The sequence below is a fragment of the Durio zibethinus genome, chromosome 12, assembly GCF_047325235.1.
Source record: "Durio zibethinus cultivar Kanyao isolate XHJ-2024 chromosome 12, ASM4732523v1, whole genome shotgun sequence".
Taxonomy (NCBI): domain Eukaryota; kingdom Viridiplantae; phylum Streptophyta; class Magnoliopsida; order Malvales; family Malvaceae; genus Durio; species Durio zibethinus.
This window is the reverse complement of record NC_143173.1, coordinates 870,493-888,142: the sequence shown is the minus strand read 5'-3', so window position 1 is coordinate 888,142 and position 17,650 is coordinate 870,493. Positions and strand designations below refer to the sequence as shown.

The window sequence follows — 17,650 nt, the reverse complement described above, 5'->3', positions numbered from 1 at the left end:
TTTAGTATCAAATTCAACATTATAAACTATTAAAAATTAAAAAATAAAATAATAATATATAGGATTAATATTTATATTTATATTGTATTTATATTATTAATATAAAAAAATAATTTTTTATTAATTATTAAATGGGTATCATAATTAAATGTTTAACATAATTTTTATATGATATTAAATAGCTAATTAAGTATCATAAATAAATAATTAAAAATTAAAATAGTCTTTATATGTTTATATTAAATTAAAATAAATATAAAAATTATATTAAATATATGCTCTGACAAGATTAAATTAAATGTGTTATTCGTGTCATATCATGTTAGACGTGTTAATACATATAAGATAAAAATTATATCATATCGAAATTCGTATAAATACGAATAAATACAAAATACGTTTTTTTAAAATATATATATGATTTTTTCATATCATTTTCATATTGTATCATCGTATTATATTTAAAATTATTAAATCTACTTATCGCTGTGACATTGTCTCGATATCAAGAAAAGATATTTTGAATTCAATTATATAAAATCAAACACACAATTTTCAAGGCTTTTGTACAATTAGATTTTTTTTATTAGGGTAAACTAATTATCCATTGTATAATTTAATTATTTTGATTAACAAACATAATGTTATAATTCAAATTCTCTTATTAGTATTTTTTGGCTATCTTTATAGACAAGCAATATATATATATGTTTTGTGGTGACGAGAATTTGACATCATCATTCTAAACACTCAGATTATCATTATAATTCCAAACTCTTTACCAGCTTTTTCTTTGTTTTTTTTTTCCTTTTCAATCCCAAAATTTTGACATTTCAGGATCAGAAAATATGTGCATAAAATTCCATCTTGGGCTTAATTGGGCTGTTCAATTGGACCAAACTTGGCCCAAATTTGCATAGTCTTTCTTCATTTATGTGTAAGCTAGGCCTTTTTAAAGGCCTCAAAGAATCCCATTATCCATTCCAATATTTTATAGAATCAATTGACTAGCATTGCATCTCTTAGTTTAGTGGTTAAGAGATTTTGATAAAGACATATAACATAGGAATGGTAACAAATTAGGATAAAGATAATTTTTGCCTGTCCTGAACTTATCGAATTTTTGTAAGTTTAATATTTGAATTCGATATAATGATAAAATATTATTTATTATATTTAAATTTGATCTGATTTGTATATATTTAAATTTATAATTAATCAAATTCAAAGTTTATAAAATATATTTTAAATATAAAATATTATTTTTTAAATATAAATATAAAATTAAATATATATATAAATATATATAGTTAAATAAATAATAAAAATTATATATATCAAGTTAAAGTAAAAAGAATTTGCATAAAATATGATCTTAATTTTGTTAATAATATTTGATTCGATCCAAAACTCGATAAAAAAATTGATTCAATAAAGTTGAATATGATCAAAACCTGAAAAGTATGAATTAAATTGTTAACCTTACATAGACATAAATTTTAATCCCGCCATCTTCTTTTTTGAATGAGATATAAAAATAAAAAAATATTATAAATAATAATATTTAAAATTTAAATTTATTGAATACAAATTTTTAAAAATAATTATATAAAATAAACTAAATTAATTAAAAAAATCATTTTGAAGAGAAAAACTAAAAGCAATTCGATTATTTTTATTCACTCAAATGATTTTATTTCTCCTTTATTTCCCCTTATTGATTATTGCTTTGAACAATCTTATATTGAAGCTGACAAATCCTTGTCATAGATGAAACAAAGCCAACATTGTCCTTTGATCGAAAACACTAAAAGACACCATTGTCATGTCCTTTTCATGAACTGCCCCTAATAGTTATCTTACCTTATTTTATAAAAATAATGAGCAACATGAAGGAAAATAAAAAAGAAATCCAGACCACATAATTTTCATGGACAAAACTTCCCTATTGCAGATGATCTTAGCTGTTCAACCACAATCAGAAACTCAATTATTTGCCATTCTAATAGTAACTGCAAAATTTTTATTTCACACAAAAACTTAGCTGGAAGACAATTAATTCAATAAACAGTTTCCAAATATTTTTTACTCTGATGCGGCACAATACCATGGGCTCAGTTTCTTCATCTTTGAGTCATTTCTTACATAAAGATAGGGAGACCAGATACAGCTTCATGTAACCGGCTGTTCTTGTTGCTCTAAGAGCCGAACTCTGAGAAAAAGAGAGAAATTTAGAACCGTTATTTTTTTTTTTGTTATTTTCTTGTTCTTTTGAGGGGAAGAGAGTTAAAAGAAAGCAGAGAGAAGTGGCTTTGTTTTCTTGCAAAGATGTACAAGCAAGCTTTAATGGGAGATGCATGGATGAGAGAAGCTCAAGAAGCATCAAAGTTGATGGAAGACATAGAAACTAGAGTAAACAACATGAACCCAACACTAAAACACCAAGAAAACAGGCTTTTAGACAGTGCTGCTCGTTCCAAGCTTTTGGAAGCTGGGATCAAACTCGATCGTCTTGAATCACTTCTTAGAAATCCTCCTTCCAAACCCGTATTGTATGTTTCATATCTCCCTCTCTGAAAGCTTCTTTTTTACTCTTTCTTGTATTTTTACATTGCTTTTTTTGGTGATCAGTTTAATTTCCTCCTGCTTAATTTGATATGATTTTGAATTTATTTGAATTGTGCTTGTCTCCTGAAAGTTTTTGAAGAAAGATTTGAAATCTATGAATGGATTGGCATAGTATTCAATATGATCATTGATTGGTACATAGGAAAAGAATTGGGATTGTTTGTTTCTGTTTGTTTTGGTTAATTGGCTCTTCATAGCAGAAGCTTGAATGTTCTCAAATGGATGCTTCTACTTCTTTAAGCCCTTCATTTACTTATACTTGCATAAGTAACCTGTTGCTGCAGTCCATTTGCAGAACTAAAGAAGATCTGGATTATCGATGGAAGATGCTGTCAGATATGCAGATGAGAACAAAAACATTAGCTCTTAGCCTGTATGCAGTACCAACTTCAAGCAGGTATTGTTGTTCTCATATCTCACTTGATTCATTGTGGACTTTGCCTTGGCCATTGATAATCTCCTGTTATATGTATGGGAATGGGACTGGTCAAGAAAAGTACTATGTAAAAAGAGACAGTTTGAGCCTTAATTTTCTTCCAAGGACTACAACCTGTCCATCGATCTTGTCTACTTGGATGTAATTGCTGTGTGGCATGAACTGATCATATGCAATTTTCTTCTTTGTAGGCCAGGATACTTGACTCCTGGAAACACCAAAGCAACAAACACAACTGTCAATGACCATAAGCAAGGTAGAACTCTATAATCTAGAAGTAAGGATAAAAATATTACAATTTTGATTTGCATCTTTTATGCCAAAATGTTAGGTTTGCAACTTTGATTAAGTTTCTCGTCTACTGATGCAGATGAAACAAAAACATTATCATCCACCGAGGACCCGGAGGAGCTTGTCAAACCTCTTATTGTATGTTTTAGTATTTATGTAGGATATTGTTCTTGAAACATTGTTCTTCCCCTAAGTTTCTGAATTCTTAAAGGCCCTTTTTGCTGCTTTTTCCATGCAGTCTAATGATGGAACAACGCAAAGCCAAGTACAGGTATGCAATGCTTTTTTGAGCAGACTGGTTTAGAAAATAAGTTCCAATTGTTTGTTAACTTCGTCAACATTGCAGATGAAACAATGTGGTTCTTCTACTTCACTGAGTTTGCTTTGGAAGGTTTTCTGGATCTTCGGTGCGGTACTTGGATCAGCTGCTCTTATATTTATCTTGGTTCTTATCTGTGCAGTCATATGATCTAATACTCAACCGACCATCCCTACATGTTTGGTCTGTGGCATTTCAGGACAGAGGAAGCATCAAATGATGCAATTTTTTATCATCTGGTGCAATTTTGAATATAATGTTGTTGTTCAATCCTAATTCCCAAGCTTCCTAGGGAGCAAGCAAGGAAAAAATTGCTGACAATTTACGGAGAGAATATTGGAAGCAATTTTGTGAAGAACAAGTCGATACTGTAATTTAAATATAAGAAGCTCTTGTATATGTTGATTGATATTTTTTCTCTCTCCCCACTTCAAAAATGACAATTCCAATTTCACCTTGAAATGCAATTCAGCTACATGAAAACTAATGTTATCCAGAAGAAGTTTCCAAACTGCTCTTATATAGCATAAATAAAAACATGCCAGATGCCTGGACAGTTGAAGAAGGTTCTGTCAAGTTGTCAGGTGGCCTATAACCTCAATCAAACCCCTCTTTGAACCTAAACCTCCAAATTCCAATGGCAAAAAAAGATGTTGTCACAGTCAAATACAAACCAAGTTTTGACCTGATTATTACTGGGAAACTGTTACTCTTCTGGTAACTTGCATACTCAAAAAGCAGATTGAAAACATTTGACTTGCTGGATTGTCCAACCTGGGATTGATTCTTGCTCCAAAATATGACTGAATGTATTTGAGTCACTGGCTCATCGGACTTGACAACATTTATGAGTCGCTTGTTCAACTGACCCTCAGAGACATGACCCTGAACTAGCATTCATGGCTGCCCTCCATACTCAGAGATGGATCACTAGAGAAAAAGGATGGCAACTTCAATGTTACCGACAAGAGCGTACACTTAGGTTAGGATAAACTATGACTTCAGGTAGAAGGTAGGGAATCTGAGAGAGAAAGATTGAAGATCACAATGAGAGTCTTGTAATTTGTCTGAGAAGGGTTCCTCATGCTACAAGGTGAAGATGGATGAAAAGACAGAGCACCAAACAATAAATTTTAGCTTTCCTTTTTGTATCTTTAGCCTGCAAAAAAGATGGAATATGGTGCTAGATATTGTAATCTATAATTCACCATTGTTTAAATAAAGCAACATTCTCTCTCTCTCTGGATTTTCCCACCTCTATATGCTTCATTTCTTTCACCTACCATGAAGAAGTACTCCATTTTCCCAAATGGGGTGGCTGCAATCCCTCCTCTTGCCATTGAAGAAGCTGTGGTTTGGGATTCGCTCAGCTCCAAGAAGAAGCTGTAGTATTATTTTAGTTTATTTTTCCATTTTTCTGCCATGTTTTGCAGCATGACATATCATACATACACACACGCGCGTGCACATACATTCACACGCAATATTTCATGAATGAAGATTGTATTTAGAATTGCCGACTGCCATTTTAAAGATTTTCATGGCTCCATAGTAGTTAAATTCTTCATTGCTGTCTCTTTTTTTTTTTCCTTGTGATTTTCAGGTAGAGGGATATACATTTTATATGAGGATGTGAAGTCCTGCCCAGATGAGGATGTTCATGTCCTATGGTCCATTCTGGTGGAATCCCATCTACCCCAAATGGCATCAAAACAATGAAGCATTTCAAGAACATATCAAGCCCCTTTGTATCAATATATCAGAAAAATAAAAGCTAGTGGAAATGAAACTATCCTAGAATATAACCAAAAAAGAAGAAAAGAAAAAGAACAGGTGTTTTCTGAAAAGGTTTTGTTTGCTATTGCTCTTTACTTTGTTCCATCATCATATTTCTCTTGCTTTTGTTAAAGAAAAGAAAAGGGTAGCCTAGTGCGTATGTCATGGGTCGAGACTTAAGCTTCGAACCTGCGCGGCTCTGAAATCCGGACATTCATCTTTCCGGCATCCCGAATTAGTCTGACCGTCACGGTTCACACCCTTGTGAGGTATTATCCACTCTAATTCTCTGACCTCACGGTTTTGTCTTACAAAAGTCGTCTCATAAGAAAGAGATGGTGTGAACACTTTTATACCTCATTGACCCTCACAGTTTTGTCTTACAGAAGTCGTCTTATAAGAAAGAGATAGTGTGAACACTTTTATACCTCATTGACTCTCCTATTATGTTCGATGTAAGATTCATGATTCTTCCTTGTATCCGTGACAGTAAAGCTCCTGCTATACACAGGGTCCAAGGAAGGGTCTATTGTGGACGGTCACTCCTTGCATTTTTGCAAGAGGCTGTTTCTATGACTTGAACCCATGATCACCGGGTCACACGGCAGCAACTTACTGATTGCGCTAAGGCTTCCCTCCATTTCTCTTGCCTTTGTTACTCATCAATTATGTTTTCTTCTTCTCCTTTTCCAGTTAACTACTCGTTCTTGGTATTTTCTTTTACTTTTTCCCTATACATTTCCCAATTACCAAAGATCCATTTACTTCTTGCAGAGAAGCTTCTCCGATTGGTTTTTGTCTAAAGGTGGTGCACGCATGAGTATCCAGAGAATGTGGGATCCGGTTGCTTATGCCTTAGGTTTCATTGACTGTGATAACATCAGTGCTCGTTGTATGCTCACTATTTTCTCACTGTTTGCCACTAAGACCGACGCTTCCCTTCTGCGTATGCTGAAGGGTTCTCCGGATGTTGACTTGAGTGGCCCCATCAGAAACTATATAACAGAAAGAGCAGTCAGGTATGTTACCAATATTGGCCTACAAACTATTTGATTGGAGTAATGATTCACTACTTTATAGGTTTTTTGCTTTAATGAATTGACTAGTTCTCTTGTTTAATGTCTTTATTTTCTAGAACAGGTTCCATATGAGGTGGGGATGCAGAGAGGTACTTTACGATAAATCCGCCGATGGAGAGACATATGTCGCAGGGCTTGCCATGTCTAGAGTAAATCACCTCTTATGTTGCTTTCTGTAGATGTTGGATATTTAGTTGCAATTTATGCTTTTGATCAAAACAGTGTCACAGGTCGAGTGTCACACTGTCCTCAGGTGAAGTTAAAATTCTCATATCGGTTGAGTATTAAAGTTGATATGGAGATATAAGAGTTCACACCGTTTTTTTTTTGTAGAATAAAATTTAAATCAAAATGAATAATGAATTATAATAATTAGGCTGATTTGGGACTCATATTGAGTATTAAAGTTGATCTTAAGTATAAGATTCCGTTAAATTGATTTGAGACGTCGAATGAATATATGTTCAGATCCTAAAACTGCACGAACCTTGAGGTTTAGTTTCGAATGGTGACATTGAGTCTGTGTAACCATTAGTGTGTTCAAATCACTTGCATGAGATGCAACAATTTAAAATGCAATCTGAATTGCTTAAATATGTTAAGATTTTGTGTTCATGTTTTGCATTTCAGGGCTTAATTTTTAAATTCCATTTTATTGCAGGCTACTAACAAGAAACTTGTAAAAGCTGATGCTTACGTTGCTGGTCTGTAGCTGGATTCTCCACTTCAAAATTTTCATTTTACAGAAGATGATTCTTACATTGTTTCTCCATTGACGGCAGCAAGTGGTGTCCCTGGAATAAAGAGGATACTTCCATTCCAGTGGAGGGAATCACAGTTTTTTAATAACATTTACGAGCTCGTAGGAGTACCAGCTGTGACTGTGCAACTTAGATACAATGGCTGGGTCACTGAGTTACAGGATCTGGAGCAGTCAAGTTGATTCATCTGTACTATGGCTGCATACAAAGTGGGATTCTTTTTAACAGCCTAATAAAAGCCTCCTCCTGCTTTGCCTCTTAAGAATTAACAAATTGCTTTGTTGTGTTTCATTTCCTCATATGTCCTGAACCCTTTAAAGGGCAATTGAGGCTAGCTATAGGCCTTGATAATCTTCTGTATACGCCGGATGCGGATTTCTCCTGCTTTGCAGACCTAGCCCTCACTTCTCCTGAAGATGACTACATTGAGGGACAAGGTTCATTGCTCCACTAAGAACATACATTTTCTTAGCCTTATGACTCAATTATTTATGCCGAGTTGATTGTTGGATTTGGGTTTGGCGAAAATTTTAACGGCTCAAAAACATTAGGGTTATGAGTGATAATGGTTCGAATCAAATTCGGTTTGATTTTTTTGATAATGTATAATATTATAAATTTTTAAAATTTGATTTGAATCTGAACCGATTTTTTTTTTAAATCAATCTGGTTATAATTGAATTTTACTGATTTCATTTGGTTCATCGATTTTTAAATTTTATTTTTTTATTTTTTATATATTATTTTAATAGGATTTTAATATATTTAAATAGATTTATATATAAAATAATTATTTTATTTTATAAAAATTTAAAATATGTGTAAAAACTAATAAAAATATATAATTCGATTCGATTTTTTTTTTATTTTTTATATCTCAATTCAAAATTTAATCTGAACTTAATATATATTTAATATTCGACCTTAATTCAAACCAAATAAAAAAAATTAATCTGAACTCAACACTACGAATTCGAATCGAATGTTTATTTTTTTCTCAACCCCAACTAGGGTTGTGTATTCCGATAAACTGTCGATACCTTATCTGATCCTCTATTGATCTATTGACCCAATTTTTTGTATTTCTTCTTTGGCTGTTGTCTTTCAGATGTGTCTTGACACCAGGTGACCCTTACATGCCATTGACAAACAATGAAATCATAAAAAGAGTAGCAAAGCTGGTTGGCAGCTTCTAAAGAAACCCTTATTCTTGAGTTGATTGTAACTTTCAAGAGGTCAAAATGCATAGTTCTGTCTTTGTCCGAAACGGATCATGTTTGACATAGTATAATGTCTCCATCTATTTGGCTCCACTTGTTCCTATAACATGCTTTTGGTTGAATACTTAAATTCATTCACATGTGCACAAGCTTCTATTTCTAACATTTGATAAGTGGTGACCAAGTCCACCATAATACCTGAGAGAAGCTACATCAACGTGATTGGAGACATGAAAGAGTTGAGAAAAGACATTAGTCATAAAAGCTCTTTTAGTTACATATTTACTTCAATACAGCTGGTCTAGTGATAGTATAGTGTTTTATTTATTGACAAGTATGGTCAGGGACTTCATCAGTTTGGCTTGTTGGTGGACCTTCTCCTGGTTTAATGGCAGAAGAGGACCAGAACCACTTACCAATGTGGCAGTTGTTACTATAGAAACACAGGATACTTGTGATCTAGAGACCCCATTGTTTACCTTTCATACCTTCTTTGGTGTTTACATCAAGTTTATTGAATTTTCACTCTCATGATCATCACATCTTTATTGTTCCTGTTTTGTCGTCACGTTTTGGCTCTATTCCCATCATCCCGAGGTTTAGAAGTTACTTGGTCATCTGTTGTCAAAATCGGGCAATGTCTATATCGTGAAGGACCTGGTAAAGATCCATTCAGACCTGATCAGAAGACACCCATAAAGAACTTCTTTCTTGCTGGATCTTACACAAAGCTGGTAACCTCTACTTACCTTTCTTTTCCATCTTAGAAATGCTTGGTTATCCAACCCTGACTACATCCTTTCTCTCCACCCAAGAATGAGAAAGGGGTAGCTGAGTGTCTGAGATTCCTGCATTGCTAGGAAGACAAACTGTTTCTTCTAGTTGAATGAAACAAGTATAGAAAGAAGTCAATAAGTATCCCAAAGACTGTATATCAATAAACGTAGCCTCCTAGAAAAAATATATGGGCCTCCATATCAATCAACCATAATTGAAGCACATGGATACATGATTGATTGATAAAAGATCGAGCATCAGCTCATTCCTGTGAAACAGAAAATACCTGGTCTGGGTGTGAGAGGTTACATTAAACTTAAGATCCCTTGATAGCGTTGTCTGAACTCCAAGATAGTAGTTGACAGTGATTTAAACCTTTTGTAACAAAAACAAAAAAATGGTAATGGTATAAAGTTTCCATGGTGTTACTGTGTACAGGATTATATAGATAGTATGGAAGGAGCAACTTTGTCCGGCAGGCAAGCATCAGCCTACATAGGTGATGCCGGGGAGGATTTGGTGGCGCTGCGGAAGAAGCTTGCTGCGATTGGATATCAGGAACAGATGGAAACTTCAAGTGTTCCTGATGAGTCAAGTCTTGTATAACAGTTCATTTGTATAGTAATATCCAACCCACCTCAACTGGCTGAGACTTGGTGGTTATGGCTGGAATATGCCTGTTCAACATATTTATCATTTATGTAATCAGAGGAAGTTAGTTATAAGAAAATAAAAAATAATAGTTACTGTTAGGGTCATTTGATGATAAAAAGGTATAATGATTTTTTTTTTGAAACCTTCAGCAGACAATAAATGTATTTTTATCATTTGTATCGACTTGATTTTTTGTCATTTGTATTATTTTAACATGTTAAGTCAATCTAATATATTCAATATCATATCAGATCGATATTAATTTTTATTATCTTTTGATAATTTCTCACAACTCACCTATAAATATAAAAGTCTAAATATTATTAATGCATATTGATCTTATTCCATTTTGTCCTTATTTTTTTTTCAATTTGAATCTTTTTAATTTACGCATCGAAATGTAAATGCAAAAAATACACCCGCTCTTGCCTTTAACCCCTCTTTTCTTTTCTTCTGTCTTTTTAAAAATACTTTCAGGTTGAGGCTCGACACCTACAATTATCACATAGATCTAGAATAATTTGAGTTATATGAACATGCAGAGAGCAATAATATTTAAGATTAGGAAAGGTTGTAGCTTGGTGAGGTAGAACTAGGGCTTTGGATCGGATTTTCCTTTTGATTTTCCTAGGGAAAAATACGAGGGAAACAAGAGGAAAAAGGCCAAAGCCCTGCGTTTATTGCTATAGTTACACATTAGGTTACCTAATTAATAAAAGCATTGTTTTTCTTTACAAATAAATAAATAAAAGCATTCTTTGATAATTTCGGAATTATTTTTTGTTTTAGTTGTTAATTTTTTTATATTAATAAGGTAATTAAAAAAGTAAAATTTTCCTCTTAATTTCAAAACTATAGGAACTTTTATTACAAGAGAGAGGATCATGACTATCTTCTTCCAAGATGAACTAATAAACAAAGGTACTAAAAAATTGGTTATAGATGGTTGTTATTACATTTACATAGCTTTTATAAAATTATAAAAAAATAGATAAAAAAGTATATTTTTTAAAAGCAAAAAAAAAAGAAATACAATTAATTTATAGCTTTACACATAATATTTTTTATGTAATTTTTGATCTAATGATAATGGAGCTTACTGGATTTCTAGTCCAATGAGAGTGGAGTTTGTTGAAAATTAAGTTGAAAAGTAAATGTATAAATGATGCATCAACATTCATAAATTATTTAGATTCGATTTGAATAAGATTTGAATTCAATTCAATTATTATTGAATTATGTTTGAGTTATTATTGAGTACATTTTAACGTTTAAATCGATATAAAAAAAAAAAAAGCAAGAAAAAATTATGAGAATATCGCATGCCTGCATTAATTCGTTCTTTTATATCTTATGAATAATCATGTGATTAATTAGATAAGCAATTATCTATATTAAAATTATGTGTGAATGTTAATAATGTGATAATCAAAATATTGATGATGTGATTACTAAAATATAACAAATATAAATATATTTTTTTATAGGAATTTTGAAAAAAAAAAAAATTTATTAGTCTTTTACCATAAATAATAAAAAAAAATTCTGTACCAGTCAAAAACTAGGATATCATGCTTTATATAGCAGGCTCAAAATGTCAAATGCCAAAATTTTCAGCCCAAACTAAAAAACCAGTCAAGCCCAAATCAAAACAAATCCTAATCAATTCTTCTGCCGCCTCGTTGAAACCCTAATGCTATAAAAGCTAGGGTTTTCACCACTTTTTACCTTCTTTCTTTGAGCTGCTGCTGTTGTTTCAAAGCCCACGGTGCTTCCGCTGTTAACTGCTAAAAGAAGGGACGATTTTTTCTTAGCCATGGCGGACAAGGCAGTGACTATTAGGACCAGGAAGTTCATGACCAACAGGCTTCTTGCGAGGAAACAATTTGTAAGTTGCCTTTGTCTTTTCTAGCTCACTTTCCATTCATTTTCTTTGCAATCAAACATGGGTCAATGTTAGATTTTAGTTTTAAGGTTTTTCTCTTGATCTTTGATTTATTTTTTCCTATTAGCTTTTTGGGTAGGGTTTAGTTTCTGTTTTAGATCTGATTAAAGAATGCAAATATAAGAAATAAAGCGAAAAACGTGTTGTTTTTTTATGTTAGTTTGCTGATAAGATGCTTAATTTATGACTTTTTGTTAATCTGTTGTTGGAAAATCAGAGGCTTTTTTGCTTTAGAAATCATATTTGAGCTTATATTTGTTTGAGTTCTTTGATTTTTTGGCTGTTGAAACTTGTCATTCACTTGGTTTTTTGTAGATCATTGATGTTTTGCATCCTGGGAGGCCCAATGTTTCCAAGGTAAATCTTTAGTGTTTCCCAATTATATTGTAGTATTTTAGATGCTAGTAAATATGGATTGGTTGTGTTAAAAGTTTTTTTATTTGTTGATGTGGGATTTTTAGGCTGAGCTGAAGGAGAAGCTTTCTAGAATGTATGAGGTGAAGGATCCAAATTCAATCTTTGTGTTCAAATTCAGGACTCATTTTGGAGGTGGTAAATCTACTGGATTTGGTTTGATTTATGATTCTGTTGAGAATGCAAAGAAGTACGAGCCCAAGTACAGGCTGATCAGGGTAATTTCCTATGCCTTTGCTTGGTATGGTGTTATTGTTTCATTAGTAAGACATTGAAGTTTATTTGGCTTACTTGGTTTATTTGTGGAATTCCCTTTTCATGCTTAATCACTGTCAGGTCCTTCTTTTTACTTAAACAACTCCTTCTGACGGTGAAACTATAGAGCATGGAATCAACTTAGCTCTTAAAAACTAAAAAGTTGGATTTGGAAGTAAAGTTTTTGTTGTTATTTGTGCTTGACAACTCTCTATTTAGGAAGAAAACTTGAGGTAGCATGCAAGGCATTGATACAGTTTTTAACTTTCTGCCAATTTAATTTGCTTGATATGTAAAATATGTTTTAATTAATAATTCTAACACTCTGTTTGGTAGGAAGGAAAGAAAGGAATGAGGAAAGAAGAAGTTTTAATGTAATAGTTGAGCTACATGATAACAGTTGTTATGTTATAGCTCAACCATTAGATTAAAACATTTAACATTTTCTTTCCTTTCCTTTCTCTTTCCTTCCTACCAAACGGAGAATTTTACTTAACCTTCTGACCTCTCTTGCATTTCCCTTTTTTTGGTTCCCAATTACGCATATTTGATATGAGTTGCATTTTTATTGGTGTCTCTTTGGAGGACTCCAGATATGATGCTAGACGCTAATTATTGGTGTTGCTGTTTCAGAATGGACTTGACACCAAGGTAGAGAAATCAAGGAAGCAAATGAAGGAAAGGAAGAACAGGGCTAAGAAGATCCGCGGAATAAAGAAGGTAAAGATTAATTGTTTTTCTATGATAGCTTACTTGAACTGCGTTCATTTTTTAAACACTTGATGACTGATGAGACTGATTTTCTGACTATTTTTCTTGTTCAATAGACCAAGGCTGGTGATGCAGCAAAGAAGAAGTAAGCAAAAAGGGGAGGAAAGATGAAGTGAGGTTATGCTTATCTTAGAGCCAATGGTTTTCAACAGTGTTTCTTTTCTAGTCTTAACTAAAGTGTTTAGGTGTTCTTGAACCTTTTTTTTTTGGAAACTGCAATTTTGGTATTATATGATGTTTAGTTGTATTACCTGATTGTCTTATTTTGAGTGTTAATCCTGTGGAGATTTTTGAAATATTTACCATAGAACATTATTGTTTGCCATGATTTGCCTTTGATAGGCTTGCATTTTTTACAACTCAAATGTTGCTTTTCTATTTCCTTGAACTACCATTTTATTCAACTCTACTTCGGGGGAGTGTTTCTAATTGCATAGTGTGAATGATTAATGGCATTTCAGGAATCGAATCTCCTAATATCTGGAGCATTGTTATTAATTTCATTTTAGTACTGATCCTACTGGTCACCATGTTCTAGTTATGTCAAAATATAGTATACTTAAAAGGGTAAATTTTCATAGCAGATTTGATATCAGGTAATATCAGTTATTTTCGATTGTTTCAGTTGGTTTCAGTGAATTTCGAGGAAATAGTTTATTTCGATCGGCACGTGAATGAAAAATATATTTTGTAATTTTTAATTTATTTTTCATTATTAGATTATTTTTAACTTAATAAAAATAAAGCTAATGAATAAGATAATCTTTATATTTTTTTACTGCAATTTGTTTTTTTTTTATTTTTTTAAATTAAAATTTATAAGTATTTCAATCTCTTTTAAGAAAGTAATTGTATTTTTTTTTTATAAAGTTTAAGAATTTTGAAAGTTAAAATTAATTAATTGTTGTATCTTAATGTATTTTTAAATGAAAAAAATATTTATTTAAATATCATATAATTAGATTAATTGTTTAAAAATATAATGATAAATTGATTATATTATGTTTTATATTTGTAAATTTATTTATTTAATTTTTAAAGATATTATATATTTATTGTACATATTATTAAGTATTATTATGTACAAATCTATATATTTTTATAAATATATTTGTATTAAATCAAAAATTTTAAAATAATATACTAAAACAATTAATATTGATGTATATCATTTCTTTAAAAGAACCAAAACATTGTAGATATGATATTAACAATCCTGATTTAGAAAGTTTATATTTCTCCCAACCTTTGGTTCAGAGTGTGCCTTTTATTTTTTTTTGGCATTTTCAGGCTCTGTTCTTTCAGGAAACTCAAAGAAATTACTACAATTAAACAAATATTTTTCTATTCGATTTAATTTTTTCATGCTATACATGAATCATATTAATTTCATTGAATTTTGGATTAAAAAATAATGGATTAAAATGTCTCAAAATATTTCGTTAATTGGAACAATTTTGCTAAAATATATATATTTTTTAATTTCATTGATTTTTGGATAAAAATAATAAAATTAAAATATTTCATGAAATATTTTATTAATGCAAACGACAAAATTGCATTATTTTATTACTTTATGTTCAAAAATCATCAAAAATAAAGATATAAAGAAATTAAAATTTAATGTTGATTCATCATAGAATTTCACCTTAATCCCTATTATCGGACCTAAAATTGATAAAAAATTCGTTTTGGTGCCTTTTCAAACTTTCAAGGGACTTCTAATTTGGCCAAAGTAAGATATTATTTGATAAATTAAAAAATTAAGTATTGAAACATTAAATATTAAATTTGTATTACAAAAACTATGTTCTATGTTATTGAAAATTAAATACTAAATATAATAATATATTATTTGATAAATTAAAAATTAAATGTTGAAATATTAAATATTAAATTTGTATTAAAAACTATTTTATATGTTATTAAAAATTAAATACTAAATATAATTATATTATTTGATAATTGTAAATGCTACAAACCTACATTTTAGCATTGTCCAACATTATTGTTTCAATTATTATTTAGTTTACAATATAAAAGAAACCTCCAAAAAAATTTTAAAAATATATAATATTACGATTATTATTTATTCCAGCGAATCCTTGTTTTTTTCCCTCTGTTTTGGATTGGAAAAAAAAAAAAAACAAAGATTGATAATATTATTTATTTAAGAGACAAAAAAGAAAAAATAATAATTTCAAGCCAAGTGCCTATGTTTTATTTTTTTATTTTTATTATCATTATACATATAATTAAAATATACTTTTATGTATATGCATGTGGAATTTAATTAATACTTAAAAAATAAATAAAATTATTAAGATAAGCTTTTAAGTTTTTTTTTTTAATTCCAATTATTTTTTGGGACCTTTCCAATCTTTCAACAAAGTTCAATAAAAATATATATATGAACATTTTCAAATTATAATTTAATTTTTATCTTCTCAAAATAATTTTGTGATACTAAAGCATTTTTTTAATAAAAAATTATTTCATTTATAAAAAAACAAAAGAAGTTATTGCAAATTAAAGCAATACTTTTTACTTTAAAATGTGAAGCAAACAATATGAATTTGTGCTTTAGATGAAAAGTTGAATCCCATTCCTAAAAAATAAATTTAATAATTTTTTAGACAAAATTAGAAATCCAAAGCTACCAAACCTAAATCTTGCTTTGATTCTCCACTTCATAATAGTATTCAATAATTGAAACTATAAATAAATTTCATAAATAGCAATAATAACAAAATTTATTATTATTATTATTAGTTTTTAATTTATACCTATATATGAAAAAGATTGTTGTGGGATACTATAAATGACATTTTTCATTAACCAATTGGATATATTTATTAATAATTTTACTATTTTTTTATTGTTGAAAAAATACATACCGAAACTTCTCGACTTCTCTAGAGACAATAATAATAATAATAATAAAAAAAAAAACAAAGGAAACGATAAAGAAAGGAAAGGAAAAAATAAAAAAGAGGGGAAAGCACCAACTAATAAAAGGTGCAATAAGTTCGATTAACTGTTTGTGTGGGTTTAATTGTATTTTTGATGCAGTAGAATTAAATTTATTATCAATTAAATTTAAATATTAATTTTAGTAAAATTCATTCAATATAAATTGTTTATTAATTTTTTTTTAATCATAACTATAATAATTTTTTTTCAATCATAATTATAATAATAATTATTATTATTTTTAATTTTATCATTCATCCAAGTAGAACTTAAATAGAAAAACAGGAAGAAAGGAAAAGATAAAGGAAGGGAGAATAAAGAAAGAAAGGGGCTGATGGTTCAATTTGTAGGGGTGAGCAAATTATTGGATCGATTTGAAAAAATCAATAATTAATTTAATCGATTTTTATTTAATAAATAATCGAATCGATTGAATATTATTAAATAATTGATCATAATCGAACCAACAAAAATCGGTTTGGTTCGGTCGGTTTGATTAAATAATCAATTTTTTTATTTATTTTTATTATGAATAATTATTTAACCATAAATTCAATTCAATAAAATTCAAACTCTAGTATCATTCAAACTAAATTACTAAAGAATTTAATAATTTCAATAATATTTTACAAAAAAAAAATGAATAAAAATATTTATCTCAATTTTTTTATTTGTAATTATTAAAAAGTTGATTAATTCGGTTAGTATGGTTATCAATTTTAAAAATCAAAAATCGATCGAATTAATCAATTTAATCGATTTAAAAAATTGATTATAACTAAAATCGAATAAACCAAACTGATTCAACCGAATTCACTCTGTTTCGGTCGGTTTAGTCGGTTCAAATCGACTTTTGCTCACCCCTATCAATTTGCTAGGTTTTTTAATTTTCAAAAATCTTAAAAGTATGTCTTTTTTTTCAAGCTTAATTAATTAAGCATTTGTCAACATCTATACAATTAATTAATTATGCATTTATCAATAGTCATATAATTTATTTTAACATTAAAATATTAATTTTAATAATATGAGATTCAAACATGATGTTTTATATTAAAAACAAAAATAGTAATACAACCAAATAGTTAATATTGAATTTTCTTTTGACCAAAAAAATATATCAAATTTTCTTCCTTAAAACTCTTATTAACCATAATTATTCAATTAGTAAATTGATTTATTTTAACAATAATTGGTTTTAAATTCAAATTTTAAAATAATTTTTATTGACATCAATTTTTTAAAGTTACAATTATAATCATTAAATAATTAATTAATAAATTTCAAAAATTACTAAATAATCAAACCCCATAAACAATTAAACTTAAACTTAAAATTATAAAATTATAAA

The 17,650-nt window shown here is 29.6% G+C and overlaps 3 protein-coding genes across 5 annotated transcripts; all 3 read left to right on the top strand.

The window, feature by feature from the left end:
- The first annotated feature begins 1,961 nt into the window (after window positions 1-1,961).
- Window positions 1,962-4,083, top strand: LOC111296505 (uncharacterized). 2 transcript variants are annotated; one of them, XM_022890855.2, is made up of 7 exons: window positions 1,962-2,552; window positions 2,924-3,025; window positions 3,256-3,320; window positions 3,435-3,493; window positions 3,594-3,626; window positions 3,702-3,762; window positions 3,874-4,083. In XM_022890855.2, the coding sequence occupies exons 1-7, from the start codon at window positions 2,329-2,331 to the stop codon at window positions 3,948-3,950; spliced, it is 621 nt and encodes a 206-aa protein (XP_022746590.2). In that variant the 5' UTR covers window positions 1,962-2,328; the 3' UTR covers window positions 3,951-4,083. The 2 variants fall into 2 exon arrangements, with proteins under 2 accessions (XP_022746590.2, XP_089625053.1); XM_089768927.1 differs by having other exon boundaries at window positions 1,972-2,552; window positions 3,702-4,083.
- A 1,862-nt stretch (window positions 4,084-5,945) lies between these two features.
- LOC111296669 (zeta-carotene desaturase, chloroplastic/chromoplastic-like) lies at window positions 5,946-10,024 on the top strand. 2 transcript variants are annotated; one of them, XM_089768926.1, is made up of 8 exons: window positions 6,343-6,469; window positions 6,586-6,678; window positions 7,191-7,233; window positions 7,312-7,467; window positions 7,611-7,740; window positions 8,399-8,468; window positions 9,077-9,244; window positions 9,726-10,024. In XM_089768926.1, exons 2-8 carry the CDS (start codon window positions 6,598-6,600, stop codon window positions 9,891-9,893), a joined length of 816 nt encoding a protein of 271 aa, XP_089625052.1. In that variant the 5' UTR covers window positions 6,343-6,469; window positions 6,586-6,597; the 3' UTR covers window positions 9,894-10,024. The 2 variants fall into 2 exon arrangements, with proteins under 2 accessions (XP_089625051.1, XP_089625052.1); XM_089768925.1 differs by lacking the exons at window positions 8,399-8,468; window positions 9,077-9,244; window positions 9,726-10,024 and having other exon boundaries at window positions 5,946-6,469; window positions 6,591-6,678; window positions 7,312-8,110.
- Window positions 10,025-11,680: 1,656 nt separating this feature from the next.
- LOC111296819 (small ribosomal subunit protein eS24z-like) lies at window positions 11,681-13,651 on the top strand. The gene is made up of 5 exons (XM_022891292.2): window positions 11,681-11,829; window positions 12,202-12,243; window positions 12,348-12,518; window positions 13,189-13,275; window positions 13,383-13,651. The coding sequence occupies exons 1-5, from the start codon at window positions 11,758-11,760 to the stop codon at window positions 13,413-13,415; spliced, it is 405 nt and encodes a 134-aa protein (XP_022747027.1). The 5' UTR covers window positions 11,681-11,757; the 3' UTR covers window positions 13,416-13,651.
- Window positions 13,652-17,650: the final 3,999 nt, after the last annotated feature.